Raw genomic sequence first — 13026 nt, 5'->3', positions numbered from 1 at the left:
AGTATGTACAAAGGCAATTGAGGCTGGGTCAAGGTTTTTAGCCTCTCATTTCAATCTCAAGATATTTTGATTTTGAGAATCACTACCACGGCATTTAAACTGGCAGGGAAAACACTGGTAAATAAAGGTGAATAGTACACCTGTATTAGTGATGTTTAGGAAGTGACTTTTTTGCATCATGCCAGAAAATGGACCCTTGGCCAACAAAAGCTGATGTCTTCCTTCACTATGCATGAGCAATTTTTGTTAAAAAAAAAAAGTTAAAAGAAGTTAAATACTGGCATGATTGTGATGCAAGTCTGTCTCTAAGATAATATTCAACAGTATTTGCTATAACATCCTGCCAGGCTGAATTCATTCTCTCACCTGGGGTGTGCCTCCAAAGCAGACATTTCTTTGTCTTACTCTGATGAATAAGCTAAAAAAAAAAATTATTCTAACTGCAGATTTTAATAGCTTTGTGAATACCAGTTTATAGTATTTTGCTCCTTTCTTAGTTAAGCCTAATCATCAGTTACTATAGATCAGCTGTATTTTCCTTTTCTATTCAGAACACTAGACTGTTAAAATGATCTTTATTAATAAAGCATTGCATGTGTGGCATTTTAATCAAGGTTTTAAATGGCACTCAGAAATGGAGTATATTAGGTCTACAGAAAAGAAAAGCATTGAAGTTTTCACTGTTACTCGCATAGAAGACTGCAATTTCATATTGAACTTGCAGCCTCCTGTGGCTGGGAAATACCTCTGTCGCAATTATTCATGCTGTGGTATTTTTAACACCACTGCAGCCCCTAAAACTGTAAGACTACCGTTAGACAGTGCTGAGCAAACTACTCTCATCACTTAAAAACAAGTCAGCTAAGAAATGCCGATCTATTAATGAGAAAACTACATGAGCCTCTAGCACATTTATGTGAGACTACAGACATGAAACTAAATTTTGTTTTAATAAATAAGAAGATATGCAAGCCATATGTCTATATTTAGCTGCTGATGTCAGAGATACGAGAAGTCTGATTTTAAGTCATCTATCATAAATATGTTTTGCAGGGTCCCTGAGTTAAACTCCCTGACAAGAAGCGTTTATTGCATCGTTTGATCTACTGAACCAAGGATGTTTCCTCAAGCAGAGGCATATGTCGAAGGAAAACAAAGTCAAATTATTTCAATCATTCACACATACACTTCTCATTTTCACAGCTGGTCCTCTTTGTTAATGAACATGCAAAGTTTGCACTTGCCTGAGAAAGACAGTGCTCATTTAAGGTAGAATGACTACTTGCCTATGCAACTGGAAGTCGTGCAGGACTGAGTACTGTGTTAAGAATACTCAACTCACGCTCACATCTGACAGACTAGTCCTCTACCTGGCAAACATGAGCACAAATTTATCAAATATGCAATCTTCTACCCATCGGGAGTATACAGCAGAGGACTGGATAGGCGATAGGAGAAATGTTTATCATAAAAAGAATTATAGTTTTCTATCAAGTGTTTATGATTTACTTTCATTTAAATTACGTAAGGTGCATGAGAAAAAAGGACCTCCAAGTCATATTTTGGATTTAAAAAAGATAGCCTTTGATGTGCTCCGTTCCCTTGAAGAAATTTCAAGCCTTTGGCACTCTCAGATGCCTGGGGATATATTTTAGACCACATCATGCTTTGGAGTGTTACACAGAAGGACTATTATCTTTATGAAGGTATGAATGGTTTAGCAGTGGTCTGGAAAGCAGCAGAGCTGTATAAACAGGTCATTGAGCCTGATAAGAAGTGCTGGCTCTCAGCAAGTACTGAGTGCTGATGAACCCAGATGACCACTTGTTATGGAACAGCCTTGGCCTTTGTAGACTTAAGGTATCAGTTAGAGACAAACTTAATTGATAAACATGACTGATCAGAAACGGTCAGAGACTTGAACACTCTTGGATGTGTAAGAGCCATATAACTTCTTCAAAGCTGGTAATACTAACACTAAAACTATGAAACAAAGATAAATCAAAAGATTCTGTGAATGTGTATTCCTGGAAAAATGCATGAAAATAGTTATTTCAAAAAGGAAATTTGGAATAAGCAGAGTCCACACTGAATGGTGGGGAGGGGAACAAGAGCAAAGAAAAATAAGAAAAAAAAGTGGTATGCAAATAAAATTGAATCTTTCAAGCACTATCATTAGGTCTAAGGATATTAATTGCAAGAAAAGCTGAATGAGTCCTTTCAAAAAGTATTTAAGGAAATGTCAATGGATTGATTCAGGCTAGGGAAAGAAAAAGGCTGTGGTACAGTAAGGATGGGATAAAAGGCTGACTCAGAATTTCAGCAAATACTTCAGCTTACTTTCTATACAGAACCATGAACCTGAGGAAAAAATAATAGGAATAAAAGGAAAGAAGTTGCAGAAATTTCGGGTAGTACATTAAAAAATCAGATTAATGTGTCTGTTGAGGTAAAAGGGAGAAAAGAAAGCAGTAAACTCTACTATAAAATTTTACTTTGAAGGTCTAGAAACAAATTTTCTTAACAAGCTTTATCAAGACAGAAATGACACAAAGTGAAATAGAGGTCTCTGTCATCAAGCAGGAAATGTGATCCCAGCAAATACAGATGTGTAGATCTGACCTCAAGAGAATCTGACAAAACCAAAACAAAACTAAAAAATGTTAAATCTTCCTGGAGCAGTTGTAATGATGAACAATTTTTTAGACACAGAAAATGTTTTAGGGTCAAAGGTAGATTGTATCTATTTGGATTTTGTTACAATTATTGAATACGTTACTGAAAAGGAATTTATTAGCCAAGACAGAAAAGAAGGAAAGTTGTAAATAAATTTTATGGAAAGTTCAAGAGGAAATAGTTACTATTGAAAGGAGATGTTGAGAGTTGGTTGTTGGTGGAGTTCATCAAAGAACACTGACCTAGTATTAGGGTCAATATTGTTCTCTTTACTTTTATTACTGGATTTGATGCCAAGACTGTGCATGTCATAAGGCATTCTTGACATACATTTAGTGCAGACAGCTTGGTGTGCAGCTACATATTGAGCTCTGGGTGGTTGGACACCAGGCAAGAGGCTGTGAATTGCAGATGCTTTGCACAACAAAGGGCACAAGGACCTCTGGTCCAGCCAGGCTGACGGGACACTCAGAGACACAGCAGGAGCCAAGCACTCCAGACTTTTACACCCTTAGACTGTGAGGGTATAAAATCCCAGAGTTTCCTTTCTTCGGGGCCCCTTCTCAGAGGCACCCATCTCTAGCTGCTATTTTGTTATTGTACCATGATTAAACTGATTTAAGGATCAAGACACCTGAGACTCTGCTATGGGAAACCTGAGGTCAAGCCGGTAAGGAAACCCGGTCTGACTGCGTGAGTGTGGTGTGTACAGATGCGAAGGGGCCTCTGCCCCAGCTCAGGTGGAGCAACAATAACAGCCAGAGTGGCTTCTGGATGGTCAGACAAGAAAACCTCTTTAACAACTGTCTGTGGGAGGCATTGCCTTGCATGAAGAGGCCTGGGCCTTAAGGGATGGAGTTAGGGAAAGGTGATGAAGTTCAGCTGTGGAAATGCAAGCTTGTGTGCCTGAGACCTGATTCAAAGCACTCTAGGTGAGGACAGACAAGTGTGTCCTGGATCCACAGGAAATTACTGAATAATAAAATGGAGACCTCTGGTTCACCAAGGGCTGACAAGGAGACACAAACACCAGAACCAAGGTTTCTGGGAAAGTTAGTAAAGGAACAGTAATACTGTATGAAATCTCATATAGAATACCATACAAAAATTCAGTCACCCTTTTTCAAGAAAGATTATTCAGTACTGAAGCAGATTCATGGATCTGCAACTAGAATGAGGTGAAAAATGGAGAGTTTATCTTATGTCAGTCAGGATTACTTAGCACAGAAAATAAAAGGCTGGTAACAGACATAAAAGTCTATTCTTACATGATGGAAACAGGCACCAAGAATGGAAAAGAGATGTCTAAGCTTAAGAAACATTATCAAAATTACAATACTAAACAAGCTGCCAAAAATGAAACTTCCACTGGAATCAGAAGAAAGTGAAGGGTAGAGAGCATCTCTTAGCCATTAGAGCATATAGATGTTGGAAGAGGTTTTTAAAAGTAGTGGTAAAACCTGAATTCAACAGAATTACTTTATGAAAAAGAATACAAGCATAAGAGACAGGGATGGTATGATTGGACTCTCTTCCAGCTGTTAAACCAACTTGTTTTGCTTCAGTGAAAATTTGTGCTTTTTAGTAAATCCATTTTTTTACCACACCAGAGTTCAGTCAAGTCATCTTCAGTTGCTGAAAGATAATAGATGTTTTCTTCATTTTGACACAATTTTCTTCATTTTGACACTGTTGAAAGTGTGGATAGAAGAGAATGAACTGATCACATTTCTGTTTTACTTTAGATATCTTGATATGCCCAGGAACTGATCTGACATATATATCAAAGTGAAAACAATACCAGAGTGTTTTAATCAGAACAAGAGTAAGTCAAGGACAAAAAGTCAAAATAAATGTAAGCACAAGAATGAGTCTGTGGAAGAAATTATTGATAGGGTGGAGTATTACTTTCCTGCTTTAATAAAATCTTCCTATATATACTTTGTTACAACACTTAATCAAAGCACTTAAAAATACTTAGTCTAATTTCTTTCCCTTAGTCTTACCTTCATGGCATGTACTCACCATTTCACAGAGGGGCATGGAGATAAGTTTAAGAATGAGAACAATTTTTTTCTTCCCCTTTCACAGGATGCTTTTAAGCTGTTTGGTATTCCTTTGAAGACCACAGCAGTAGTTTACGTACTGGATATTTATCACTGGTGTGGAGGGTGAAACACTAACTGTACACCGTAGTCCCTGCCCTTTTAAAATATTAATTGATTAGTAAGCGTCTATGGAGCCTCATAAAGTATTAACTCTTTAAGTGGAGAAGATCTCTGCTTAACAGCATAGCACAAATCCTATGTGATTTAAATCCCACACAATCCTGTTAAAATCCAAAGAGCTTCAAGGTGTTTACCTTAGTTCAATATCTGATATTAACCTCATGGGAACAGTATTGCTCTCTTGGTCCAGCAGGACAGGAAGGTAAGTTCAAGCTTCTTGATTGATGCAGGAATATTAGTAAATGAAGTCTACATCTTGAACATCAATGCTTAATGCTTTTGTTGGCTTGCTACTCTTCAGCAACTTGCATTTTATGTACTGCATACCAGGTTAGCTCATATTTGAAAAATCATCTACATCTCCTGAATTGCCATACCTGAATTTGAAGACAATGGTCTGCATTTCCCTGAATATCAACCACTAGATAGTGTATGGAACTGTCAGACTGAGACTGACTCATTTATTTTGTGAAATACATAGTCCAGATGCCATATTTGTTTGGAAATCCAATTTATCTTTTTTCCTTTATTTTTTAGCTATTCAACTTACCTAACTCACTTTGCTGTAAACAATTTATCAAGCCCATGAGTTTATTGTTCAGAGGAAAATTTTGAATCACTGCAAAGATGCATGACTGCAGTACCTCACAATTATAGTGGGATTTTATAAAATAAAATAGATGGACGTGGGCAAAGCTGTGGATAAAAAAATTGGTATTCACAGAAATCCACTGCTATCCACAAAAAAGTAACTTTTAACATGACACATTGCCTGCAATGGCTGGGGCAGGACTTGATAGCCCTTTCGAGGTGTATGAGAAAGCCTGAAAAATGTTTAACATACTTGACATGGAGCACTAATGTCTTGAAGATCAGCAGTGCTAATAAATCCTACTGGTCCTAGTTCCAACATAGTAGGTGCTTAGGCCTCCCCTAAAACTTAAAAATGGAAAGGGAATTTTCAGATATACTCTATTGGCTATGAATAACCACAGCCACTATTCACAGTGGAGCAGTAAGGACTTGACTCACACCTAAAGAAACCAACAGATGGGCTTTTTCCTCTTCATATAGAAATGTCAATTAAATAAAAGAAGGGTAAAGTTAACAGTTATGTGTCAACTCTGTCAAAACATAAATAAATAATCCCATTTGTAGGACTCTTTAGACACGTATTTTAGTTTTAGACACAAATTTTGTTTTAGACACAAATTTTAGTTTTCTTTACCAAGTTCCAAGATAGATTTACATAAGGGACATCAGAAATATGATCTCTGAAATATGATCTTCTGCTTATATTGCTAAGTGAGTGGTTGAACAAGTGTTCAGTGTGTCTTTAATTAGTACCACAATGAAGAAAGTTTCCGTCGGGATTTATTAGCTAATGACTGCCTCCCTTGCTGAGCTATAAATCTACAAAGGTCTTTGGCAAACTGAAAATTTACCTTATTGGAAACAAGATGTAAAGGACCCAAACAGGTGGGAGCCATAACTACAAACATATGAATGTAATAAAATTAGCAATTATATGCATTTGAGTAGTACCCCCTAAATTTATTCTCCTAGTAAGCTTTAAGTATCCACTCAAGTCACACTTAAGTGTGAAGTGTATGTTTTCAAGAGTCAATAAATTAATTTAATAAATTAAATATTAGTTTTGAAACATCCTTAACTATTCAAGCTGTAGGGTTTTTAGCACAGTAACAGTATATGTATTGCTACAGGATGGCTCAGTACAGCATGTCTGCTAGTCTTCAGACACCTTTTTGAACAGTGAGAGAGTACATTGGAGGTATTATATGTACAGTACCTGAGGGCACACAATCCAAAAGACTCAGTCACGTTATGTAGCAATGTCTATACTATAAGTTAAACATGTACTTAGAATATGCAAATGGGTTTGCTCTTAAGACCCAGGAAATTCAGTGAATTGAAAGTATATTTGAATTTCCCCATTCTAAGCAGTTGTTCAGGTGTTATGGTGCTCATGAGGAGGAGGACACGCAGGACAGCACAGTCCTTCAGCTTTCAGCAGCCAGGTGTGCTTACCTGCAACTATTTCTTAATCCATAGGAGAAGGTGGTGAGAGGCTTTAGTACGTGTTAAAGAGTGAGCTGCGTTCCTGTGACAGAGGTGTGTGACTAGCACATGAGAGTCACCCTTCCAAACTTCAGCTACTTGGTAGCAGCCAGAAGTTCTGTGTCTCAGACTCACACCAGTCAGAAATTGGGGTGTCTCCTTCCTGTCATCTTCTGAGTACAGTCTAGAGGGTGCTAGATGAAACTCCTTTCGGGAGTTTGGTACTACAAGGGACTATCTGCTACAGTTGTCTGTGATTACATTGGACTGGAAGCAAGCTTGCTGCTATTAGTTCTACATCATTTTTTCAAAATTGCTTTTCTGCTGAAGTGTTTTCAAATGCATTTTGAAGGTTGTTATTATCCATGTTGTTTCTGTTTCCATATTTGGAGGCATATAAGTGTTGTGCTACAGAAACAAGTCATTGTGGGGTAATTAAATACTGCACAAACTGTTCTGCAATAAGTGCAGCAGGCATGAACTTGTTAACCTAGGTAGCAGAGAGTACCTGAAAAAGCTTAATTTTCTGTGAACGACAGGATAGCTCCCTCAGCAGGAGACACCACAGAATAAAAGCACTTGACTTATGGCTCTATCAGCCTCTAGTTTTTGAAGTACATAAATTCTCTTAAAAAATAAAAAATGAAATCACAGAATTTTTCCATCCTGCTATTTAGTTGGACCAAAAGAAGAAGCCTTATTACCTCAGAAATCAGAAGATTCTTTTGAATCCATCTACTAAAATGACAATACAGCATGTTATCTGATCATATCTGCAGCTCTAAAATGTGAATGCACAGATTATTTGCTTCCTAAAAATATCTGTATGCAAGTAATGGCATCAACTACACGGTCATAGCTTTTGTTTATTCCACTGTACCACTTCAAATGCTGGCAAGACTGAAAATAATAACAATATTAATAATAATAATGTTTGAGTATAAACTATTTTGTAGCCTATTTGTTCCCTGGCCAGATGTGCCTTAATCCTGTTGTCATCCTTGGAAACACATAGGTGTGCAAAAAGCAAGAAGGAACCCTCGGTGCAGCTCTTCGCTTTCTCTCAGTTTTGGATCCACACCAGTCAGTTTGTTTTGGGAACAGCATTCTGTGATCCAGTGGGCAAGTCCCTCTGGCATCATCGTTATCAAGTGGCACATGGAGCTCCTTAACCATTCAGGCACTGCGAGAGGACTATAGCTCACATGGAGCACACAGCCCACCAGGCCCTGTGCACAGCCCAACACACTTGGGGAGCTGGTGCTGGCAGTGCTCTGAAGGCTGGAGTAACTTTTGGGACCTCACTAGAGGCTGAACTTCCCACTGTCCAAATAACAATTCAGCAATTCCAGAGAAGTGATCTCAGGGGGTGGGATTTATGTACCGATCAACCATATCCTTTTGGAGCCTGTGGTTAAACCAATTACCCGTTTAATTTTCATTTCCCATTAACCAGGAAGACTCCGGCATTGTCCCAGTAGTGCTGAATGTGTATAGTGAATATTGTATGCTATTGCTACTGGAAGAGCTCTTTTCTTTTGAAGAGGTTGTGTTACATAGGGAATACCTCAGCTCTTTCCTTGAAGAATAGCATCTAAATAAATATATTCAAAAAAAGTCCAAAGCCCATGTCAGAACTCTACCCACACAGACAGACAATTTTGATTCACTCTCCAGAAATCTAGCTATAGTTACAGAATAATGTACTAATCTTTTTATGTTAGACCCAGCCAGCCACTGCTTTTAAATTCTGGCCAGCACAAACCTTCCCTGTGAAGCAGGTGTTTTGCTCTCACAGTACCTCCTAAGGCTCTACCCACCTGTAAGCTGCTAGTGACAAGGACCTCCCTATTTTTACATGTTTACACAGCACACAGCATCACTGTGAAGTTCACAGAAAGATCTGTCAGGTGCTACCATGGTATCAATCATAAGTTAGTAATAGAGGATCAGTAAAAGCACATCATCCAAGTAAGCTGCAAAGAACTTTCATTATGTAAGGCTACTACTTTACCCTTTACCTCTCTATATTCCAAGTAATATGCTGGCAGTCAGAAAAACTTTTAATATAGAAGTTGATTAAAAATTCAGAGGCCATGCCATTTGAGCTGAAAGTTGGTTTTCATTAAGGTAAATTGAACCACATTAAAAAATTCATAAACCAAAGAAAGGCTGTGGAAAAAAAAAATCCTTTTCTGCGTAGTGTATATAAGGTTCATTGTGATAAAAATGTCACTTACATCCTGTTTCAACTGCTGCCTCATTAAACAGTGAAAGTTCATTGATAAGTCTGCCAGAGAAGGTAAGTCAGGTGAAATACCCCAAGCCCTTGTACAGAATTCTCTTCTCTGAACCTTTGAGAAAAATCAATTTTTCCAACCAAACCCTTTAAGTGATCTGATGCTTGGTGTGAAAATAGCTAACAACATCCATCGGCAGTGATCACCTCCCTGAGCCCCATCGTTACTCCAGGACCTTACTGTAATAAGGAGTGGGAAACACAAGCAGAAGTCCCCAAACCCAAACATCTGAAAAGGCAGGTATTTTCCCAGTTCAGACTCCTGAGGTGACAGGGAGAATTCAGCAGTAGGAGTGTCAGATCAGGCACCGCAGTCAGAGGTGGCTCATAGCACTCTACTGCTGGGCAGGGCTGGCATAGGCTCCAAATAAAAATCAAAGCAACACATTTCTTTTCAAAACAAAGAAAGAGTGAAAAAAAAAATCTCATACTCTGAGTACCTTTGATTCCTGGCTGGTAGTTGATGCTGGAGAGGGGGGTTGCTCTGGGCTCTCCACTTCATTCTCTTTCTCCCCACTGTCCACGCTGTCTTCAGTCATGCTGCTCGGAGGAATCATTTTACCTCTCAAACACTGTCACTATAAGGAAAAAAAGCTACAGACTGTTCTTGCTGTTTTTCATTTAACGTCCTCTTCCTTCTCTGCTCTTCTAGAGCAAATGAACTCCGACTGCTTGGTTTCACTATATTTGCAAGACTAGAATTCTCTGGATTTTCTTTTTTTTTCCTTCTCCTCCTCCTCCCCCTCCTTCCTCCCTCCCCTTTCCTATGTAATTCTGCTGCGAGGGAGTAAGTTATCGATGGCTCTGTATGTCAGTTGTGTGCCTGCTTTTCCCCGATACTCCTCCCCTCCATAGGAACCCTGGAGGTGTGGAGCAGAGTCGTGACCGTCAGCCCCACAATCAGAAGGGAGTGATTTGAAGCAGAAAGCCCAAGCCACACACACACACACACACACACGGGGCACTGGAGGGAGGAGTTGTATTTCTAATGCTGTGAATAGCTTTGGAGGAGCATGTGCTGTCATAGTAGTAAAAGAAAGTAATGCGCGCATGCACACACATACACACACACACACACACACACACACAAGCAGGCAGTGTATATAAGGTTTTGAAGCATTTTACCTTTTAGCAGGCTGGAGAAGACAGAGTTGAAGGGGACTGTTATATTCTTACAAATCTTTTCCTGAAGAAAAAGAAGCCCTGAAAAAGGGGTCTGGAAACAGAGGAGAAAAATGAATCTTCCCTTCCCTTGTCCCAGCGAAGCTTATTTAAAATTCTAGCTAACCACTGTCTCTAAAGCTCTCACCTTGCCTTACATCCCAAACTTACTAGCAAATGACATGACAGAGTCAGGGCAGAGTTGCCTGTGGATCCACGTGTTCCTTGCTCCTTTCCCAGGCAGGGAAGCCCAGCTCTGAGCCATGCACACGCAATCTGGGTCATCTGGAGCTCCCACTATCTCATGCATCCTATACCTGTAGGTTGTCATAGTGATAATACTCCATCAGGCAGCAACAGAACAAAGGCAGCCATTGGGAAGAGCCTGTAGGCTTCCCCCAGTGCTGTCATTCCCAAGGATGCAGCACCCAAAGTCACGGTTGGGTCTGCGGTACTACCAGCAGAAGGTCAGCATGACTTTGCTGGCTGGCTCAGATTGCTTATGTTGCATGAGGTTTTGCCTCTGATTTAAATCTGCTGCAAAGGTGCCTGTCAGCTCTCTTCCTTGCTGAATTGAGGTCCGTATTGTGAAAGGTTGAGAGGATCTGCTTTCCACCAAATATGCTTTGCTGAGCGGGAGCCATTCCATATGGCTGGTGGAGATGACTCCTTCCTTCAAGGAAAACAGAAAAAACCAACACAAATATGTTTCTAATAGCAATACCCTCATCCTGGAAAGTGAGAAATAAAAAATAATTGCTTTGTTCATCTATACAGGTGTTGTGAGGTGATTTGCTGAGATCTGAGTCAGAAATGAGCTTTAGTACCTTGTAGCTCTGGGAGAGGACACCAGATTCCCTTTCAGCCCCATCCCTCAGAAAAACAACTGCTACTTTGAGCTGCCTTGCAGACACCCTCCAACTCAAATATTGTGTGTGAAAGTGAAGGCAAGTTTGCAAGATAGTAGAGGTTATGCAGATGAAAGCCAGAGCAGAAATTGCCCTGCAGCCTCTGTATTCTTAATAACTATGCAGAAGCCAGGAAAAAAAAAAATTCAGCTTTTCTTTGAACACGCAGTGAATTTTCAGGACTGATACTTAGATGTGGAAAAATCTTTATGTTTCTGAAACAGAGCATATAAGATACCAAACTCTTTAGCAAACAATAAAGATGAAGTTCTGCAATGCTATTTGTACCGCTACTTCAGAGCAAAAGAGTGTCCTAGGGGTCTGCCAGAAGAACCTATTATTTGGCCTGGAGTCACTAACGCCATTACAGGGATCAAAACGAGAATACTACTTGCTTATTGAGGCAGTGGCAGTGACAACTGAGATTGAAGCAAGGAAATACCGAGCTCAGAGGGGTAGATTTGGCAGGTAAGTAAAAGAATATATTTCCAAGGGTTTGCTTTCTAAAATACAGCAGTCTTAGAGTGTTCTCCTCAGAGTCAGAGGAATTCTCCTGGAACAAAGCTCATTTCTTCCACTCAGCAAGTGAGATTTGGGCTTTGCTATAAAATCATCTCCTTAACAATGTGCAGGGATCGGTCAGAGTCACAGTTTGGCAGAATTAGGGCAGCTGTGGGCAATGGAGATCTTGGCACAGCAACAACAACTGAATGCTCCAGCTCTGGCAGGGGTATCGTTCCCTGATGGTCCAGCCTAGAAGAGCCAAGCCATGACCAGGACATGGGGTCTGCCCCCTTTAAAGACTATTCTGTGTTCCCAGCAATCTGACAGATGAGAATCACAAAACTGCATTCTGTTTGGTCCCCCAGCAGTGTTGTGAACCTGTCTTTCCCTTTAAGAGGCTCAGAAACCATCTTCTTACGGTGAACTTGTAGGTTACCTTTGAAATGGAACGTGGAGTGGCTGGTGAACAGTTAATGCTTGAAGTGTTGTAAAATCCCGCACACGTTGTGTACGAAGAGCTTGTAACGTCATGACTGTGTAAGCGACTATCATGCCACTCTTTACTCATTTTTTTAAGTTGTTTTACCAAATTAGTACTGACACCTGCTGCACTCCCTCTCTTCTCCCAATTACTCACTTGTCAACCACGACGGATCTGTCAGTTGTTTGACAATTAGCCTGGGAAAGATGACTCAAACCTAAAATTTTACCAAAAAAGCAAAAAGAAAAAGAAACTGAATTTCTCATATTTTTATTTCCTTCCACAGGAACTGGCTGTTGAAGATCAAATATTCAGTATAACAAAACAGACTGATCAAATTGGATGAACCTACATCTCTCTCCCACGCTTCACTCCTGAGAAGTTGGACTTGTGATTACTGCTGATCAGTCTCTAAGTGAAGGTACTAGGTGGAAATGTGAGCACTCCAGCACAGTGCTAAACAAGAGGAAATTGAACAGCTTATGTAGTGTAGAGATGAGTGTAGATTTCTGGAGTGGGGAAAAGCAATTTGGATGAATAAAACATTAGTGCCAATTCTCAGCCCCCAGTTGAAGTTGTTTCACTCTGTAAAGGCACTTGTATGTTGCTTGGAGTCACTGCCAAGCACTCCACTGCTGGGTGGTCTGATGCTGACTGCACGGGTTCCATGCCTTGTTCACCCTCATTCCC

At 39.8% G+C, this 13026-nt stretch overlaps 1 protein-coding gene across 2 annotated transcripts in view; it reads right to left on the bottom strand.

Annotated features, from left to right (window-relative positions):
* STAC (SH3 and cysteine rich domain) overlaps nucleotides 1–10534 on the bottom strand; it is a 75001-nt gene extending 64467 nt beyond the window's left edge. Inside the window, exons 1-2 of one of the 2 annotated variants that reach the window (XM_050332102.1) lie at nucleotides 10408–10534; nucleotides 9723–9860 (exon numbers count right to left, since the gene is read on the bottom strand). In XM_050332102.1, the coding sequence (XP_050188059.1) occupies nucleotides 9723–9839 (117 nt within the window). In that variant the 5' untranslated portion in view covers nucleotides 9840–9860; nucleotides 10408–10534. Of the gene's footprint in view, nucleotides 1–9722; nucleotides 10126–10407 lie in introns of those variants that run through there. The other variant, XM_050332093.1, reaches the window with a different exon arrangement.
* Nucleotides 10535–13026: the final 2492 nt, after the last annotated feature.

Source organism: Myiozetetes cayanensis, unplaced genomic scaffold, assembly GCF_022539395.1.
Source record: "Myiozetetes cayanensis isolate MyiCay16 unplaced genomic scaffold, myiCay2020 scf1, whole genome shotgun sequence".
NCBI classification, from domain to species: domain Eukaryota; kingdom Metazoa; phylum Chordata; class Aves; order Passeriformes; family Tyrannidae; genus Myiozetetes; species Myiozetetes cayanensis.
This window is presented reverse-complemented; position numbering and strand designations above follow the sequence as displayed.